The sequence below is a fragment of the Phaethon lepturus genome, unplaced genomic scaffold, assembly GCF_000687285.1.
Source record: "Phaethon lepturus isolate BGI_N335 unplaced genomic scaffold, ASM68728v1 scaffold12719, whole genome shotgun sequence".
In the NCBI taxonomy this organism is placed as follows: domain Eukaryota; kingdom Metazoa; phylum Chordata; class Aves; order Phaethontiformes; family Phaethontidae; genus Phaethon; species Phaethon lepturus.
This window is the reverse complement of record NW_010561288.1, coordinates 1,130-21,668: the sequence shown is the minus strand read 5'-3', so window position 1 is coordinate 21,668 and position 20,539 is coordinate 1,130. Positions and strand designations below refer to the sequence as shown.

Here is a 20,539-nt window from a genome sequence, read left to right as displayed (position 1 = left end):
CTTAAAGCAGAATTAGAAAATCAAATGGAAAACTGAATGATAATTTTCTCATTTTTTAATAGAAGCCCTATCCAGGTATTAAGACTGGGAAATCAGATAGATGTTTGCCAAACAAAACAGAGAAGCAGGGAAATTGAAGCCGGCGTCATTGTGGATACAAAGCAAAATTGCTGACTTTACAGTGTTAGTCTGAAGAGTAGTGCAAATAATGTAATGGCAAACATAAGCTCCCTACTGTACCTGAATGGAGGAGAATTGCCATCTAAACTTCTTTTCTCCTGGCTTTGAGAACTGTATTTGCTTCCTGTAGGAGGATTGCTGTCAGTCTTGTGTTCTTCACTTTCATTCAAAAAACTAGGCTGAATTCTAAATAGTTTTGGTGTCCATCACTCTGACCTCTCCAGGGTCCCCCCTGCTCCCCCTTTCCTATTTCAATGGCTTTCTTCACCTTTGTGATTTCACAGAGAAATAAGAAGGTCGGTCAAAAAATCACTAGGACTTAAGAGGATGTGTACTCTGAAACTGCACTATCTATTTTTTCACATCGTCTCCAATGCAAAATGTGATAAGCAAAAGCAGTTCTTTACTTACACTAGTAGTGCACCATGCTGGAGAATTTCATTAGTACAATTACATCAGTAACTCATTCCAAGTGGCAGTAATCCATGACTCCTGGGTGCACGAGCTCTCAGCCAACTTTTCAACTGTTTTTTTCCCCGGTTTCATGCTGTCTATAGGTTTAGGCATAAAATGTGCTCTAGTGTTTATAAATATGGCGCATAACTACATGTAGAAGTTCATCATGAGGCGATACATATTTTGTTACAGTGGACTCCCAATATAGTGCAAACTATAGATTTATCAGAGCACATGTGGAGGTGGCTCTTCTGGCACGCCTGGTTTTGTGCCAGCAGCAATCACAAGAGCCTGATCAACCCATCAGTACGGTGTGTCATGAAATAGTCTCATGAAAAACAGTCAAGCTGTCTCTTTAAAAGTGGGATCTAGGATCATGAGTGTCTTCATGGGCTTCTGTTGAGAAAGAAAACAAAAAATACAAAAAAACCTCTCAGTTTTGAAGACCTATGACAGCAAAAGCAAGTCATATTTCTGTCTGTCTTAGTCTTGCAGTTCATCCAGACAAAATTAGAATTGCAACAGGACAGTTAGCTGGAGTGGATAAAGATGGAAGGGTAAGTAATAGAGCTGTTGAGCAGTAGTATCTTGTTTTGAAAATCAGGGAAAAGTGTTTTGATTTTTTTAATCTGATTCATCACCTTCTGTTTGCAGTTTATTTTATGCACTGCATATACTGAGATATTTTGCCATTTCTAACGTAACAGCCTATATCCCTAGCAAAAGACAGTAACAACTAAGCACTCAGCCATACATCAAAAAGAGCAGAAGCTCATTAAGTCCTTTATCTGTGACATAGGAAACTCAATCCTAATTTTGCAAGCAAATGTGAAGCTTGTGATTGATTTATAAGGCCACACCATTTCTGTCACATTTCTTTCAATAAGTCTTCACCCAGAGGAGAACAAGTCCCCAGTTCTGTGGATCAGTGTACTCTTAAGGCTTCATGGAAGAGGAAACCACCTTTGAGAATTCATGGAAAGTGTGTCAAGCTTTCCTGCAAACTTCCTCATTTGAGAGCAAGTGTGTTTAAATGCTCTTGTCCCTGGCTGTTGGTGAACTCTGTCAGACTTTGAATAATTAGATTATCTTCATGAAGTTTTGGACAGAGGAAAAAAAAAAAAAGAGGAACGCGGGGAAGACAGATACTATGAGTTGTAGAAGCACATTAAAAATAACCCTTACTGAGATGTTCAACTTAATTCCTTAGATTTTGTGAAGAAATTGATGTGGGTTTTTTTTTATAGAATGTTCAACTTAATTCCTTAGATTTTGTGAAGAAATTGATGTGGGTTTCTTTGTATAGTTATTGTTAAAATTTCCACTGAACAGTTGTTGAATCTCTTGTTAGGGCTGGTTGGCTTGTTTTTCCATCAGTGGGATGATTTATTGTTGCTTTCTATGGTGAATGCTGTCCTTAAACCAACTTAATTCCCCCTTTATTTGTGATTGTTTCACATTTATGACGCTAAGCTGGTTTGGGATAGTACTTTTATGAAACATAACCATGGTTTTCATTGAGTGGTTGGTGATGGTTAAGGGACTTGGTACACCAGGGATTTTTTGTTGTTTGTTTATTTATTTATTTCCTACTTTATATATAAAACCCCATCGTTGTTGGTTATTTTCAGTTGTTGCATAAGATTGCTAGGTTTGGCATCTGAAATGCAAGATGATTCTTCCATTACTTGTTCAATGATTTAAATTGGGCAAAGATCTATTTTCACACCTGCCAAATGCCACCATACTTAATTTCTTGCCTCAATGGCACCGCTGCCGTGTTCGTAGCCCAGACACAGGGAGCAAGATTGTCTTGACTCTCACCTTTTGAGCTTCAAGGGACACTATCCAGCGGCATTGTTAGCACAGGTCATCCTGCATTTCGGTCTGCAGTATGTAATTCCGGTAGCATCAGCTTAACAGAACTTGACACCTGCAGATGATGCGTTCACTATTGATGATGCTCTTTGTCCCGTTGCTTTTTCACGCAGCCTCTGCAGCCCCATGTTAGGGTATGGGACTCGGTGAGCCTGGTGACGCTGCAGGTTATCGGCCTCGGGACTTTTGAACGTGGAGTGGGGTGTTTGGATTTTTCAAAAGCGGTAAGATGGGTGTGATTACTTGGTGTGTCAAATAATTTATCCAAGCCTATGTAAATGGAAAGGAAATCTCTGGAGGTTTTTGTACATGGTTTTCTCCTGATCTGTTTTGTTATTAAAAGTGTGTCAGTAAAGTTTATGTATACTTTATAAAACCAGGTGACAGTAAGCTAGCTGGAAAAACAGGAAATTGCACATGTAAAATTGTGGTAACAAACTAGTGCAGTGAGCCTTAACTAGAAATTGAAGTCTGTGCTGGGTTTGGTGGTTTGGTTTTGTTTGTGAGGGGCTTGGTTTTTTTGTTCAGAAGTTAAAACCAAGTTAGTTAGTGAGGTTCGTGAAGAAGAATTTTAGTGAGTTCTGATAGAAAGGGCTGCTGGCCCAGCTGGAGGAGGTTTTTATCCACCGACAGGAAATTTAAAAAACCCCACACTTTATCTTGTGCTGTTTTTTCCTGAGAAATAATTTGTTCAATTTGTGCCTCTACTTTGCTGTAGAAAAAAAAATAGAAGTCTTGTTGCTGGACCAACAGAATTTATCAGAAAAATTAGTAGCAAATGGGGATGTGCTATTTGGCATTGATGAAGTTCTCATTTCAGAATTGTCAATGAGTTTAATTTTTGTAAAATATGTGTATATTTTAATCTCTAAGCTGCCTTTTTATTTTCACCAAAGCGCACTGAGACATATCGGAGGTCCTGAAAATCCAGGCTGGGGTTCGTGCATCCCAGCAAGGAGAATTAATATGTGTAAAAAAAATAAAAAAAGCAGAAAAAGAATGTCCACTGTATTTTGCTAAGAGAGGAAGAGATAGGACAGCTGAGGTGGGAAGAAAGGTCTGGAGGTCATCTCATCCAGCGTCCTGCTCACAGCGGGCTCAGCCAGAGCAGGCTGCTCAGGGCTGGGCTCCAGCTGGGCTCTGGGTGTCTCCAGGGATGGAGACTCAACAATGTTGCTGGGTGAACTGTTGAAAAGAAATGCTTACACCCTTTTCCTGCAGTTTCACTTGACATTGAAAGGTTGCTAGGTTAGTTTTATGTAGGTTTTGTCTTTCAGGAAATATTTCTGGGTTTTATTTCTTTTTACAAATAGAGGGTAGCATAAATAAAAAAGAACAATGTGAGAGAACTACTGTCATTCCTGTCACTCTGACAAACCAATAAAACTTTTGAACTCAGATACATGTTTTTTTTTCAAGGTGAATAAATACATACTGCATCATTTTAAAAACAAAACAAACAAACCAAAAACACTAAGGAATTTTTGAGGTCTAGATTTTAGTTTTCATTAGTTCCGTTTTGCAGCTGAAACTGATTTTGATACCTTATTACAGTCTCATATAATTCCTCACTAGACTGAAACGGTGAATGCGCAGTGTCTAGAGCTGTGTTTTTACCACATAACTTCATTAACCCACGCAAGAGCTGTGTATATTGCCAGTGCTGTCTTCATGGTTTCTTTCCACTTAATAATTGACGTGTATTTGCATATTTCTGCTCACGCTAGTATTTGGGAACAAAAATTTCAGCCACTTCTATTTTCATAGTTTGTTAGAGAATGCGGTTGAACTGCAAGAATCAACTTTAAAATAAATAAGGCCTCCTCCAAATCTTTCTGCACATGCCCTTGAAACAACTGGTTTGTGCAAGTATGTGTTGCTGTGAATAAGTATGTTTTTATTCTAAGATTTTCTGTCTCCTCTTTTAATTCCGTATAGCCATATTTACCATTTTGTTGTAAAATTGTTCAAAATAATCTGTTTTAGTTATTTAATACCGTAGCTACCAGTTTTTCTGCTCTGTAAGCATAATTTTATTCAAACCGTATTACCTTTGCTGCAGTTTTACCAACTACATGATAAAACTGCTGGTACTTAACGGTCTGTGAAGAAAAAATGAGATGTGCTTACAAAATTTGATGAAGCAGAGTTGTGTGTATGGGATGGTGACATTTAAGAAAAAAACACAAGTGGAGCTGTGTGTCCTCTGAGACCTGGGAAAAAACAAAACATTGGCAGAATTGAAAAAGGGAGAAACCTCTTTGCTACTAGCATGATATTGCAAACAAGAAAGCATAAAAAGACAACAAAAACTAAAAGGGAAAGGCTTGTTAAGACACTTCTAAAGCTTTCCTAGAACATTACTTGAAACATGGTCATTTTTTATGAGATTATGCAAAAATCTACGTCTGGCTTTAAAAGAAAAGGAAAATACCAGATATATCAAGGTTATAATTACTTTCAAAGGACTTGTTTAATTTATATTTGTACTTTTATGTTTTTTTGAAATACTACTGCCCTGCCTTGTTTCTAAATGGGGTATGATAGTATTTTGTCAGCACTTTTTTTTTTTTTTTTTTCCTTTAGGATTCTGGTACTCATTTGTGCGTAATTGATGACTCTAATGAGCATATGCTCACTGTGTGGGACTGGCAGAGGAAATCAAAAATAGCAGAAATAAAGGTAATTATTGCATAATTAATATTCTGACATGCAAGTGGTTTTGTTCCCATAAATACACCGGTTTGAAACATACATTTGATCTTACTTGGAAACTACAACTGTGTAATACTGATGGCTTGTGTAAGGGCACAAAAGAAAAGCCTTCTCAACTTGTATATTGGAAGGGTTTTGAATATTGGAGCACTTATAATTACATTTTACTCATCCCTAAAAGCCAATCCAAATAAAGCGATTCTCTAATGTTTTCCTAATTTAAAAAAAAAAATAAATCCTGGGAACGTTAAGAAACTGAAGCAACAATTCAGTCTGTTGTTTTGGGGTTTTTTTTAACAAAAAATTACTTTTAGACATTCCTTATTTTCATTTTTGTCTGAAGTGAGTTACAGACGTTGATTCCCGGTGCATGTGTCCCTTCTCGTTTGAGGTCCATTAGTACTTTTCTAGATCGCAGTCTTGTCTGCTTTCCTGTTTCTTCCCTAGTCTTCTAAGTCTCTGATTGATGACAAGCATTCAGAGGCGTTGCACTCAAAGTCGTGTAAAGTTGATTCTGCTGGAAACACCCAGTCCAATAATGACTTGCTGTTGAGGTCCATACTTTCAGCCATCTTGCTTTACATTATACAATATCAAGCAATGAGGTATTCATGGATGTGGAACCAAGTATTTTTAAAATATTTTTTAATCATGAGTCAGCAGGTGGAATACCCTAAAAGCATGTCTATGAGATTACAAACTTGCAATTTCGGATAACAAAATCAGGTGCTTTGATCCATTTTCTTTAAATTATGTTGATCAATACTAATGTTCTATTCTGTAAGTTTTAATGTAATGCTATGTCAGTATTTTAATTTCCTTGCAATACTTAATGTGAAGCTATTTGACATATGCCTTGTATTTCTCCCATTTTACTGACATTATTTTTTGATGCTTTTCACTCTCCAGGGAGTTCCTTGGTGTTTCAGAATTGGCTAAAAACAATTTGGCAGGGGCAGCTTGCCTCCTTCATGTTTAGGACTCGATCTTGCAGTATGTTAAGCACCTTCCACAAGAGGTGGTGTGAGCAGAGTTTCATCCCTTGAGCTAGGGAGCAAAACAGAAGCCTTTTCTCCGCTGAAGTCGATTAAATTTTTCAGTCCTTAGTTTTCATACGATTTGTGGCTATAGCAGATCTGCTCATGTGGAGGAAACTGAGAGAGAAACATAATTCAATAAATATGGTCATCAACAAAAAAATGAAACTTAAGAAGGTTGTTTTCTTAAAGTGAGCCAGAAATGGTGGAGTGGGAAAGGGTACTCCCACGGGTGCTGATTCAGCAGCACTTTTAAGTATACTCCTTTAAAGCATGGGCTTAAATCCCATAGAAGTAAATGCATTTATGCATTTACTTAAGCGTTTTGTAGAGTCAATGCCTCCAGGAGATTGTCTTCAAAGGCAGTTTGGTTGAATATACATTAGAAGTTGGATAAATGACCAGTCAGTTTGCTGTGTTTGTAAAATCTATTGGTAAAGGAGGTGTTAGTAATTCAGTAACAGTATATGCAGCCAGTAAAAATATGAAGGTGGGACCCCATGTTTCAGAGTTTTGAGTTATGCAGGCTTCTTTTTTCTTCTTCAAGAGGAGGAAAGAACCCAAAGGAATGTTTTTTAGAATTTCAGAAAGAGAATGATGGGTATAATCCTACTGTGTTACCATTGTCTCACTTGCCTCTGTCACAGCTTTGTTATCCAGAATAGCAAATTAGTCTGTGTAAAAACTAAGCAGAGTTTTCAACCCAAAATGTGACTTTTATACATCATTCACTTTCCATGGCAGAAGTCTTAGCTATTCTACAGGGCAGAAGCTTTTGTGATGTAAAAAGTAAATGTAAAACCCTGACTTTTCTACTGAAGTTTTATAAAGATCTTTTATGAATGTAGAAAATCAGTATATATAAAATGATACGTGTGGTCATTCAGACAGTTGATTTAGAACAGAACACTTACAGATTCTTTCAAGCATACAATGAGCTGTCTGGTTCCTCATATCTGTTCTGAAACTTGGGATTTTACGTGTGTTTCTAGTAGATAATGTCCCATCTGAATAAATGTTATTTCTGTTATTATTTCAGACTACAAATGAAGTTGTTCTTGCTGTAGAATTCCATCCAACTGATGCAAATACCATAATAACATGTGGCAAATCTCATATATTTTTCTGGACCTGGAGTGGCAATTCATTATCAAGGAAGCAAGGGATATTTGGGGTAAGAATGTCTTTATATCAGGTCAATTTAAAATCAATGGTATGATCTGCTCACGCTTTCTATAAATTTGGTCCGTTGTTACCATACACTGTTTAAGCAGAGATGTAAACAAACAAAAAAGGTTAAATTCTGCTTACGTGTATGCAGGGTGTATGCGTGTGGATACATTATACTAATTACATAAAGAGTTCAAGCAATTATCCTTTTCTTTTGCTTATTTTGTTTCAGAAATACGAAAAACCCAAATTTGTTCAGTGTTTGGCTTTTTTGGGAAATGGTGATGTGCTTACTGGAGACTCAGGTGGGATAATACTTATATGGAGCAAAACTACTGTAGAATCTACTCCAGGAAAAGGACCTAAAGGTAGGATACATTCACAGTTAATTGCAGATTTTACATGGTCTGTAGAAGACAAACATAAAGGATTGCATTAGAAAAGGAATAGAGAAACAGGCCTGACTAAGGGTGTGCATTTCCTGTGGTGAACAGGTGCTCCTAAACTCCTTCAGGTCTCATGAATTTGCTGACTTAATAGCAATCTAGAGTTTCTCAGTAATTACTGAGGCTATGCCCAAAGTGAACAAAAACTACTTCAAATGTTTTGCATTTAAAAAATGTGCAGTTAATCAGCTTTCCTTTCACACTGTGATTTGAAAAAGTCTGTAGGATCAGTTTGAGGATTCTGCAGGCTACCTTTGCCTCTTAAGGCTTATGTTGTACCATGCTTAGTCTCAGAGCAATACCACTGAGTGTTGAAGCTGATGTTAATAGGACTTGGATGAGAAGGAAAAATATCACGTGTAGTTGTACTAATTACGTAAATAACAGTATCTGGTTTAGTAGATACTCAAGTCTTGGCTGTAAAGTATACTTTAGAACCCATCCTATTTGAAGTTTGGGTAAAACTTGCTCTTTAGGGCAAAGCTTTTGTAAAAAAGAAAGGAAAATGATTTGTTACCCAACATATGCAGACCTGGCACAGTTGAGCCCTAAGGTAACTTACAAATTCAAGGATAATTTATTTTACTTGGCAGCTATTTCAAACACTCTGGTTTAAATTGGTATGCCAGGAGAACATTCATGTAAAAAGTAAATTTTTAATGGTAAGTCTGTTTTTGTAGGTAAATCTTTTTCTTGTCTTTCAACCTAACTGCAATGGAAAAGTAATTTAACAAATTATCTGACATTTAATTTTTAAGTTCTTGTGCAAAAATAACCTTTTTGTGGTGTAATCTTAAAAGGTAGTAAATAGAACATCTATTTACATTGGCTTAATTAAATATGGGCTCTTTAGTTAGTTAATCACATTCGATTGGTCACAAGACTTGATCTCAAACTCTTTTTCACAGTGTGAGAGCATGCTGACTTGAACTGACTTGAGCCATAGGCAAAGTCAGTGAAGTTAAGCTGGTATTTATTTGGGTGGTATTTTAGGCTTTTTCTGTGGTTTCTATTTGAAAATATTCAAGTCTCACCAGAGTTTTGCTTTTTTTAAAAAAATAAAATGTCCTACAAAAGTTCTTTTGACATGAAGACGCAGTTAGGATGCAGTAGGCTTCCTTTGATAGCGTTGTTTAATTTTCTCATCTCTCTTTCATTCTTCTTAGTGTTTTCCTTTGGGTAGACTGCTGTATTGACAGATGTCAAATGCTGGTTATACTATTTTTAAGTGAGGCAACATCCAGCATTAGATATTAGGTCCACGCATCCTGGAAACTTTGCTATAAATAATTTGCTTTTTATTCCCATAAGACTATAGATAACCAGTCTTTGAATTTCTTTTAATAAAATAACTTTAATTCTTTTCTAATAATGACTTGCTAAATATTTGTTGACTCTAAATGACAGTTTCTCTTGCATCTGGAAAAACTGTGTTCCCTTGGAGAGCAGAGAAATGAAAGCATTTTGCAAATAGTTGTTGTTCTTGCCTTCACAGGTTGTAGGACAATCAATCTCAAAAAAGTTTGTATTCAGAAAGGCAAGCCCTTTGTTTTATCTTTTTATCCTGTAAGAAAACACTACCACCTTGTGTTTGCAGTACTGATGCTAATAGCCTGACAGTCCAAATGTAATTATTTATTCTACGCTATTACTTTATTCTTCTGCCAAAAGGCACAGCTTCGTGTAAACCCCAGGTGAAAAAACGAGTAGTGTTCTTTATTATTTTCTTTCTGTGCATGTAGGAGTATATCAGATAAGCAGACAAATCAAAGCTCATGATGGCAGTGTGTTCACACTCTGTCAAATGAGGAATGGGATGCTGCTAACTGGAGGTGGGAAAGACCGAAAGATCATCCTGTGGGATCATGATTTGAATCCCGAAAGGGAAATAGAGGTAAGAAAGCAAGAGTGACAAGGAAATATGCCTTGAGCAAGGTATTGACTAGCAAGATGGAGCCCTTCCCACGCTTTGGAGAATCAGTAGTTAGGATGACAGAGTATCTTCTGGTTGCTGGTTTTTTAAGTGGATGATGGTTTGTTACAAAAGTGTATCGGTTTTCAGACTATACATGAGCCTATCTGAGGCTTCGGTTCTCTTCTGTTCAAGTGAACAGAAATTGTAAGGTTTTTGTTTCCTCCAAGCCCTTCCTTAGTTTCTTTTATTCGTCCATTTTTTGAGGATATTCTTTAGTATCACCTGCGTTTTTGTTAAGTTTGCCTGTCTGGAGAAAGACAATGTTACCGCGATTTGAGGGGGGTTTTTATAGAATTTTTGACATAAGACAAACAATAGGTAGGATACATAGGGGTACTCTGTAGGAATGTAAGAGCTATGTTGAGGAACTTCTTTGACTTTAACCTAAAACAGGTGTTTAGTGAATATATATATCTTTGTGATTTGGCTATATGGCAATACCAGGTAAATAGGGATGAACTGGAAAAAAATTCTGCATTATGAATTTTAAAATACTTTTTTTTTCCCCTGACAATAAGATGACCTCTTGAAATAGTATATTCTTTTTAAACAGTTGTTCTAGTAATGGTTTACTCCACTTCCCTAGTATCCATTTATAGCAGCATTTTTCCTCAACATATATGTTTAGTTCCATCTAGAGTTTGTTATTACCTTGAATCTAACACTGATGTTTAGGAAGCATGGCTGAAAGTGAGTAAGCATTTACTATCGTATACAACTATTAGACTTGGGTAACACACTATTCATATCAGTATCTCTGTTTTCCTTTTATTAATAGTGTTAAATTATTAACATTAAATTAACATAAAATTATTAAAGATAATAATTTAGAAAACAAAAAATGCACACTGTAAAATAAAGCAGTCTATTAGAATTCAAGCATGCAATAAACTCAATAAAATTTGGAGTCATTGCTGACATAAGGCATATGAACATTTACTTAAGGTTAATCAGGAAGCATTAGGAAAATCAGGAAGCATTTACCATGTGCTACAAGATATTTTTCGTATTTTTTCATGATGTGTTTTGAAAAGTAAACTGTAACTATGTATTATTCCTACCCTTATATGATGAGATGTAAGGATGTGGAGTGCATTTGTTTAGTATATTTGACACCTAAAAATCCATGGAACTTAATTTGTAAGTTTTTTTCTGCTGAGACTTGTTAAAATGGCATAGTTGAGATTGTTTTGGAGTGAGATCCTCTTGTATATGCCTGTACTGAACAAATAAAAGAGGTAAGTTCCTGGTCAATTCTTGATCTAATGTGTACATGATTAGGTTATTTTTACTGGGAGAACTGTGGTTCTGGTACTGTCATTGTACACTATTTGTGGCCTTCAAAAATAAGCCCATATTAAGATGTGTGATGTGGCTTTACAGATGTTTGTTTTCCTAGGTTCCTGACCAGTATGGAACAATCAGAGCAGTAGCAGAAGGAAAAGCAGATCAATTTTTAGTGGGTACTTCACGAAACTTTGTTCTGCGGGGAACATTTAACGATGGTTTCCTAGTAGAGGTACAGGTGAGAACAACTTTTTTATTTTTAACACAAAAATGTAAAAGGTTTCCCTGCTGGTGTGTTACTTTAAGAGAGTCTTTATTTTATTCATTGTTAAATCAGGTGTGTTTTCTTTCCAGGGGCATACGGATTTTTTAGTGGGTACTTCACGAAACTTTGTTCTGCGGGGAACATTTAACGATGGTTTCCTAGTAGAGGTACAGGTGAGAACAACTTTTTTATTTTTAACACAAAAATGTAAAAGGTTTCCCTGCTGGTGTGTTACTTTGAGTCTTTATTTTATTCATTGTTAAATCGGGTGTGTTTTCTTTCCAGGGACATACGGATGAACTCTGGGGACTGGCATCCCATCCTTTCAAAGACTTATTTTTAACATGTGCTCAAGATAGGCAAGTGTGTATGTGGAACTCTGTGGACCACACACTGGAGTGGACCAGGCTCCTAGATGTATGTCAAACCTTTAACATTAAATATAAAGTTGGAAAACAGGAAAAAGCATGAATTTTCTGAAACATCCTTGTCCCATGTGGTTGCAAGAGAAGCAAAAATCCTGTAGTTACGGCATTAAAAACAGCTATTTGGGAACTTTAGTAAACTTAACCAGGCTCATCAGACATTGTATGGACTGTAATCTGGTTACCGTTGTCTGATGCTGTTCTAACAATCCAAGTCCAATAAAACTCAATGACCTTTGTTCTTGTTAGAGTTTAACTTTTTTCCCAATTATTCAAACAATTCGAAGAGGATATCATATATATGTGCAAGGTTTGGCTTTAGAAGTCCTTTCTTACTATCATCATTCATTTCACGTTTTGGCTAATTCTGTCCTAATATCCAACCAAAAGTATATTTTTACAGAGAAATTTAGGCTGACGCTGATACATTAGAAGAAATTCTGTTTGAGGATTATAAGCGTGCTACTAACTAATTAGTTTTTCACCGTGTCAGTTCCCCTCAGGCTTTTAGAGTAGCTTTGGTACAAGGAGAGGTGTTTGACCCTAAGGAAGTGAGCGGGTGAATGACCTGTCTCTGCCTCTCTGTTCAGGAACCGGGGCACTGCGCTGACTTCCATCCCAGTGGAGCAGTGGTTGCGATAGGAACACACTCGGGCAGGTAAACACCTTTCAACTGAATTGTGAAAGTTTGAAGGAGACAGTTTGATACTAGGCATCTTATATATTGGAATTCACATATCATTTGGTTTTAATTCTTTTTCCTTCAGGTTAAGTAGCCTAAAAAGGTTGGGGGAAGGGGACAGATCTTTCTTAGGCGAGTTAGATGAAGCCAGAAGGATTATTTGACTGTTGCTAGGCTGTTTTGGTTTGTTAACTACTGTTCATGAAAGCCCAGATGTTGATTCTTTTAACTATTTTTTGTGGGGGAGTTCCATGAGCATTCGTTATTGGTTTTACCAAGTATCATATATTTTAATACTCTGTGTGTGTGCATGTGTGACATTGGTTTATAAAACAGGTACTGTACAGATCTTTCTCCTTCCCAAATCAAACACACTTGCAACCTTCTAAATTGACATAGAAAGGCAAGTGAACAGGCTAGTATTTTGATTTTTGTGTAAGACAGAGTTCCACATGGCACGTTGCTGCAGTGAAGTGCTATTGAGCTGTTCCTGTTCATTCTTAAAATCATTGCTTGTTTGAAAGCTATCAAAACCCAAGCCAAATCCTTTAACTCAGGCTTCTTTCAGTGGTGGAAGAAAATTGTTTTAATTCATATCCAGGTTCTGACTTGTTATCGTCTCCCAAGAAAGGAGTCCCACGGCAAGGGATTTTTAGCAAGTAACAAAAAATGGGATATATTCATAGCGTTAGAAAGGCGAGAGGAGCAGATACTAAATCTACTGGCATTTTTATTCTGTTTTTCAGTTCTACCTCATGTTTGGCAACTTGATGATAAAATAATGCTTAGTACATGTGAGAAGATTGGGGGTGGGGCAGTAATTTGCCTCCCATAATTTTTTTTATGCCTAAAATCCTTTTTAACGTTGGATTTAAAAACTGCTGAACATGAACAACACCCTTTAACTTTCCTGGAAAAACTAAATGTTAAATACTTTTTAAAGAGTTTTCTTCTCCAAGATGAAGATGCTGTCTTCACTAAATTCATTACGTATAACATCAGACTAGAATACATAGTTTACCTTTCTAAGAAGAATCTTGCTGAGCTCTTGTATATTTGGTTTTCACATTGAAGCTTTCCATTTTTTCATCTCTTTCAAATTATGGTATTAAATTGAACACGTGTTTCTACTTTCATTAAACAGAGCAGAAGATACTGGCCCAATAGTACTTGAAACAGGGAAAAGGGAAAAGAAGGTCAGGCTCAATTTCTTGAGCGTTATTAGACCTTTTTGAAACTAGATCAAAGCCCAACAAAGGCATATTGAGCAGCTGAAGCATGCAGTCTTGTGTTTGCTTCTGCCTTTTTCTTTTTTCCTCCTGGAGCATTTTAACATTACTTTGTCAGTTCAGCACTTTTCGGTTTAAATTCATATTTTTTCATTACTTGAGGCAACCGGTTTATACTGTGTTGGATAAATTTATGATGATGGCCTTGGGTTCTTGGTGGGGTTTTTTTCACCCTGTTCTTCTTGGAACTGAGCAGTTATATTTTCACCATTATATTTTATTGTGTTCTGAAATTGCATAATGCAATGATAGGTTTGAGATATACAAATGAAACTGAATTGAAATGAGACCTGGTAAATGCACACGTGTATGAGAAATAAATGGAGCTGTGAATCAAGACAAACAGAACAGTTTTAAATTTACTGCCTAACCAACGGTATCACGTGGTGCTTTCTGTGCCAGATAATCCAGTCCAAGGGAGTTATTTCCCAAGGAATGAGGGCTGCATGATATATCTCAGTTAACATATGAGGGAAAATAGTCTCAAGCCCTTAACAACTTATTTAATAACTTAGTTGATTCATAGGCCAAAATGCATAAAGCCAATATTTTAAATGAGTTTAAGTTGTTTAGAGTTTGGTAAACCTTGGATGTGTCTGTCTATTGTTGTTCTAGTGCTGCTCTGCTTCCAGTATGGAGGTCAGTAAAACAGGGGTAGAGAATGGAACATTACGAAAGTTGTGTTTGATGGTTAAAATTGTGACATCTGAAGAAAACTGAATTTTCTACCTCTCTTCCCATTCTTGGCTGTTGTTCCACAGCAGTGTATCTTTATCAGGCCAATATGTCATGGTTTTGGTGTGGTTTTCACATATCACTTCCCATGATGAGTATTTTGGTATAATTTCCTTTTTTGGGCTCCCTGCAAATAATCTCCTGCAGGTTTTGTTAACCACTTCTTTAAATACCTTCTGTGTGCCTGATCATCAATTGTCTGGGGTTAAGCCTGGTTTGGAGAGATCACATACTTTTTGCGGATCCTGCTGTTTGCAGGAAAGGCACCGCTAAAAAACTAAAAAGGCTGGCAATCAGGAATCCTACCAGAGAAGTGGGTCTTTCAAAGCACTATGCAGATCCTTCTGCCATGCTGCCAGAGGTATTGTTTGCAGGGAAGTAGACCTTTCTGTGACTAGTCATGTAGAATACCTTGAGTGCTGTGCACTGCAGAAAAAAAGACTAGAAAGAGTCTTAGAAAAATACAAACATTATTAAGAAAACTGGAGGCTAGAGGACATGACCAGCATAAGCCAGAGCCACAAGGAGGTAAATCAGTCAATAGAGCTATTGAGAGTTTATACCAGTTCAGTATCTGTTGTGGTATTTGAGATGAAGCCGCCTAAATATCCCAGGGAACTGGGATGGGTTGGTTTGTTCACTCTGCTTAATGCCTTGCAGGTTCAACATTCAGTATTAAATGAACATGGGAAGTGCAAGTGTGAGTGCAAAAATATATTACTACTTTGGAATACTGTTTCCCTGTTGATTTTCATCAGAAAAATTCTGCACAGATGTGAATTATCAGTAACAAATGTCTGTCATGGATCAGAATTTGTTTTCCAAAAGAGAGCTGTTTAAGGGGGTTTGTTTCTAAAACCACGCTTTTATTATAGATAGGTTGTTAGTGGGGTTTTTTTAAAGCAAAGGAGGGGAAGACAAACGTATAAAAATGGCAAAAGTTCTGTCTTGTTTACATGAACTCACAAACAAGTTAAGCATGTTTATCTTCAGTAAGAATTGGGAGAAAATCAATGAAAACCAGAAAAAGCAAAAGAGCTTTGTGGAAGAAGGCTGCTTTTGGTTGCTGCTGTGCTTATCATCAGTTTTTATATCCAGGCACTACAATTACGCTGCTCAAAATAAACAAACAGGCATCATGCTGTGTCATCTTGCTAGATAAATAGATTTTACAGTATACTACCTAAGTTTTCTGGTAAAGCAAAAGGTCTTCCAATCTCCGGTTTCACTGCCCGTGCACAAGAGGTGTGTTGCCCACCTGGGCTGAAGCAGTGAGGAGCCTCCACCCTGTGCTGGATTCAGGAAAACACAAATTAGAGTGAGGCAGTGGGGCGCTGACTTTCAGACCAGCTTTTCGTGTTGCTTGAAAACCAGATGACTTCAACTCAGTGATGCCTCCATCTGTGTTCTTCACGCTTCTATTGTTGTCCCATCGGGATGTACTTTTGGAGCAGTTTTGCTGTCGTGATGGAGTGATTGCTTTTCTTTCTGTGGTGTCAAAATGGCATAGGTACCCTCTCTCTTCCCCCCTGCCAAACCCTTCTGTGGTTTTGGATGGGGTTTGTTTATTTATTTATTTTGTTTTTTTCTTTAATATCCACACCCCTGTGAGGGTTATCAGCCAGGTAACATTTTAGTGGAGCATTTGGCAGGGTCAATGGGGGGCATAGTTTGAACTAAATAGCAGAGTAGCAACTTGTAACTCCTAATGCGTTCAGAGAAACCTGCAAAGCTTCGGTGTGTAGATTGGAAGAAATCAAAAGTCCACTTTCAGCAGAGGATTACAGGAGAGAAACTCTTGAGTGTGGTTTCTACTGCTGTCCAATGCAAACATATTAGCATATTTTCCGCTAGTTCCATCTGCCTTGCACACAGATTATTCAGCAGTCCATGGCATGTGGGGCTGGGGTTTTTTATGCTTATGTCATTTAATTTCTCTTATGTGGTTCTCTAAGCACAAGCTGGTTTTAAGCCATTGGGACCAGGCCACTTTCCAGACACCTAGCTGCCGGACACTTAGATGAACGCGAGCTGGAATCTCATCTCCATCCATAGAAAGCAGTGATGTGCACTGTTGTTCCCAGAGTTTATTTTTAAGTTATATAAGTTTGTTCTTGAATAAATGGTCCCAGCTTTAGCAGTGTTCCACTGAGTTCGCTGTGAGACAGCAGGTGGAATTACCTTACTCGCTTCCACAGTGTGTGAACTTGCCATTTGCCACTAGGCATGGAAACCTGGCTGCGGTGTATGCACGCAGTCATGGCACCAGAAGTTCGGAGCAAAGAAATTAAATTCTGAGTATAGATTTAATGTATTTAGCCATGTTGACATCTTACATTTTCATGATATACATGTATGTATATATATATTTTTATTAAATTTTCATTGTCTTTGTTTTACTAACGTTCCCTGTATTTAGAAGTTAGGTGGGCATCTGAACCATTGCAGAACGCTCAGGTTCTGCTCGTCTTGCTGTCAGTGGCCATTACAGTGTACGGGCTGCTGAGTTTTTGTAAGCTTCTCTGAGTTTTTTACACGTGCTTCGTAACTAATACTGCCAGTTAAAAGTTATTGTTGAATAATAAAAAATGCAATTAATTACCTTAGTTATAAATCATCCAAGCAGGAAATAAAAAAACTGCCAGGTTATGAACCATCACATTTCAGTAAATGGTTATTCCTTCTTACTTTGATAAACTTATTCATAGAAATGGAAAGGACTGAGGGGAAAATACTGAATTAGAATATACTTTGTGTTTAAAATGAGTATGGAAGTGTTTTCCACTCCCTCCTACTACTTCTATGTTTATTTTTTTTTAACTTCGTTTCATACAGATTGAAAGGTCAGTTTTTATATCAAAGCTGTTCTTCAAAATGGGGAAGAATTAGTAGATTAAAATTCAGCTGTAGCCTTAAGGCTTCAGGATGATACAGTGCAGTCATTTCAGCTATCTGGTGGCATATTTATCATCCAGTAGACATTTTGGTTATTATTGCAGTGTTCAAGGGAGGGGGGAAAAAACGGGCTGTACTTAGAATCTTTTATATATATTCTTTGCTGAAAATTTTACCGCTTTGTGAACCAGAAGGACGTTACATTAAAAACAGATGTTCGCTGTGCTGCCCTTGAGGGGCTAGCGTGAGAAGATGAAGGCAGGCAGTGCTTACTGCTCTTGTGCTTGCTTTTTTGTTCAGTGGAAGTGATACTCATTCGAATTCTCCTCTCTCTAGGTGGTTTGTTCTGGATGCGGAAACGAGGGATCTGGTTTCAATACACACTGATGGCAATGAGCAGCTCTCGGTGATGCGCTACTCAGTAGGTAGGCAGACTTGTTTGTTCACAGTAATTGCTGATAAATCAGATATCTGTTCCGTTAAATGGTGCTAAACTATTTCCCAGTCTTTAGAAAAGGCAGAGCTTTGAAAAAAAAACCAACACATTTAAGATGCTTAATAGATAACTGAATGCTTGGTTACAGATTTGTTTGTGTATGCTAAATCTTGGCGTTTTGTAACTGCAAACATTACTGTCGCCTTTCCCAGTCTTTCCTTCACATTGAACTGTGCAGTTATAAAAAATGTTAGCTTTGCTCCCAGAAAAGTTAGAAGTTCCCAACTGAATAGTTGGCAGGTTAACAGAAAAGTCTGTAAAAAGCTTAATATTTCGGTAATATTTTAATAAACTTCTTACTTAATTTTCAAGTTTATTAGTACAAAACGATAAAACTAAGCTCAGGTCTGTCTGAAACACAGAGCTGTTCATTAAGTATTTGCTATGGGATTACATGGAGTCCAAGCCAGTATTGAGACTCCTCTTCAGATGTGAACTGAGATCATCAGAGCCTGAATCCTCTCTGTTAAAACTGGATGGAACAACACTCTAATAAATCTGTTTCTTGTTTGCTTTTGGATAACATGCCATGTCAGTGGGCAAAACGTTCCTCTGCTGCTGCCACATCTGCCAAGTGCAGCATTTTATTTTAAAGCACTGATGCTCATTGACACTAGAGGTTGGTCATGATTCAAGGCAACTCTTGTCCATGTACTGTTTTGTTTTTTTTTTTTTAAATAGGGACAGCACAGGTTAAAACTGCTTGTAATGTTTGAATGCTCCACTCCTTTAGGCATTTAGTGCTGATTTATATGCAATCCCCACCCCGAAAGCTAAGCTAACTATAGAGTAAATACTGTTCTGCATTTTCTGTGATACAGAAAACTCAAACCTGCCTGCTGTCAACAATTTCCAGAAATCCAATGCAATCTGAGGATTTATACCCTGTCCACTGGACACTTACTTAAAAAAACAGAAGTGCAAGAACTTGCCCAAAAAACACGCCCACAAAGTAAAAAGATACTGACTGAAAACCAATATAACATAAACACTTATGTATCCTTAAATACAATGTGTGAGCAGTAGTTTAATTGAGACTATTGTCTTAGTGATAAATCTGAAATCATGAAAATTTGGAAAACAAACGTTTTGTTAATTTATATCAAATATTTTGTGTTGTAGATGGCACCTTACTTGCAGTTGGATCCCATGACAACTTTATTTACCTCTACGTAGTAACAGAAAATGGAAGAAAGTATAGCAGACATGGAAAATGCACTGTAAGTTTTGGAGCAAATATAATCAGCAGTTCTCGCATTTTGATGTTATACATACGCTAAGATGTTAAGCATCCAAGTGTCACACAAGTAGTGGAGTTTATATTAGTCCTTACTGAGGGTGTCCCAGTGTTAAAAAGACATACTATTTTTTCCTTAAATGTTTAGTGATCTAATATCTTGGCCTTAACCTCAGCTGTCTCACGTAAAGAACATCTGAACTTTAGTGGGATTTGCAAATGATATCATAAGAATAGGTTCACATTTTACGTGTGAAGTGTTTTTTTTTAAGGAATGCATCCCCTCCTCAAAACACTTTTTGTATGTTTGTCACCAATTTCATTTCTTTAGTTTTAAAAATAAGAGAATTTCTCTAGCTGCCTTGTTAATTTGAAAATGGGAGGTAAGGGGACCATAAGGCTAAATAGTGGGTTTGGTGGGTTGTTTTTTATTTCTAAGATTTTTTTTTAATTTTTTTTTTTTTTTACAACCTTTGATGCAAGACTTGCAGTGGAAGCTCTCAGTTCGGGGGAAGCGAACAGGCATTAACTAGCCCTCCAGTCCCATCTGTGGTGTCTTTGAGAGATGTCTACCTGTCATTTGGCTGAGGATGCCCCACACCGCTAGAGCATGGGGGTCCAGAGCAGCCTGGGTCCAGCTGCTGCTGGGGGCATGGGGCCGCCAAGGCGGTCAGCAGCGGTGGGTGTGCTCTGTCCCTGTGGTGTGCAGGCTGGCAGGGAGGGCTGGCGCTGGCATGGGATGCGGCTGGGAGGGAAGGCTGTTGGGCCTGCTGGAGACTCCTCAATGGCAGGGTTGTGGTGCAGGGTGAGCCAGGGCACCCTGCAGCCCCCGAGCAGGGTGGTGATGGGGTTAGCTGATGGCTCAACGGCCGTGAGGCGAGAAATCAGGTCTGCAGCCTTCCCGGGGAGCTCAGGCAGTGGGGAGAGGACTCAGCCTACAGGGAGGTCAGACCGAGGGCCCAATGGGGGCGGCAGCACCTTAATGGCTTAATGGCTGCACCTTAATACAGCGTTTTACCCCATCGCTTGTTTTTTATCCGTAAGAAATGAAATTACTCAGAGATGGCTAATCTTAACATACATAATATCTAGCTTGCTATGTAAATTAAGGTCTCTGTGAGCACTTTGAAGATGTATGAGATCATTTATTTATGTATACTGTATGTATTACATATCAGGAGAGAGCATATTATAATTTAAACCAGCATTTGTATGTCTGTCTGTCCCTCTGCCTTGGCAGGAAAGAGGTTTTTAAAAATTGGGATGGGAGAAATGAGCATTGTTATACTCAGGCAGAAGCGTTAAGGCTTCCAAGCAGATTTCTGTTAACCATTTTTTTCAGACTCAGTGCCTGTGTGTAGAAGCCAAAAT

General features: G+C 37.7%; 1 protein-coding gene across 1 annotated transcript in view; it reads left to right on the top strand.

The window, feature by feature from the left end:
- EML4 (echinoderm microtubule associated protein like 4) overlaps nt 1-19,211 on the top strand; it is a gene marked incomplete at its 5' end in the record, with an annotated part of 29,650 nt that extends 10,439 nt beyond the window's left edge. Inside the window, 11 exons of the mRNA XM_010293970.1 lie at nt 1,124-1,193; nt 2,628-2,738; nt 5,101-5,196; nt 7,306-7,440; nt 7,669-7,804; nt 9,625-9,776; nt 11,257-11,382; nt 11,695-11,826; nt 12,425-12,492; nt 17,772-17,860; nt 19,054-19,211. Of these exons, the coding sequence (XP_010292272.1) occupies nt 1,124-1,193; nt 2,628-2,738; nt 5,101-5,196; nt 7,306-7,440; nt 7,669-7,804; nt 9,625-9,776; nt 11,257-11,382; nt 11,695-11,826; nt 12,425-12,492; nt 17,772-17,860; nt 19,054-19,211 (1,273 nt within the window). The remainder of the gene's footprint in view (nt 1-1,123; nt 1,194-2,627; nt 2,739-5,100; nt 5,197-7,305; nt 7,441-7,668; nt 7,805-9,624; nt 9,777-11,256; nt 11,383-11,694; nt 11,827-12,424; nt 12,493-17,771; nt 17,861-19,053) is intronic.
- Between the last annotated feature and the right edge of the window lie 1,328 nt (nt 19,212-20,539).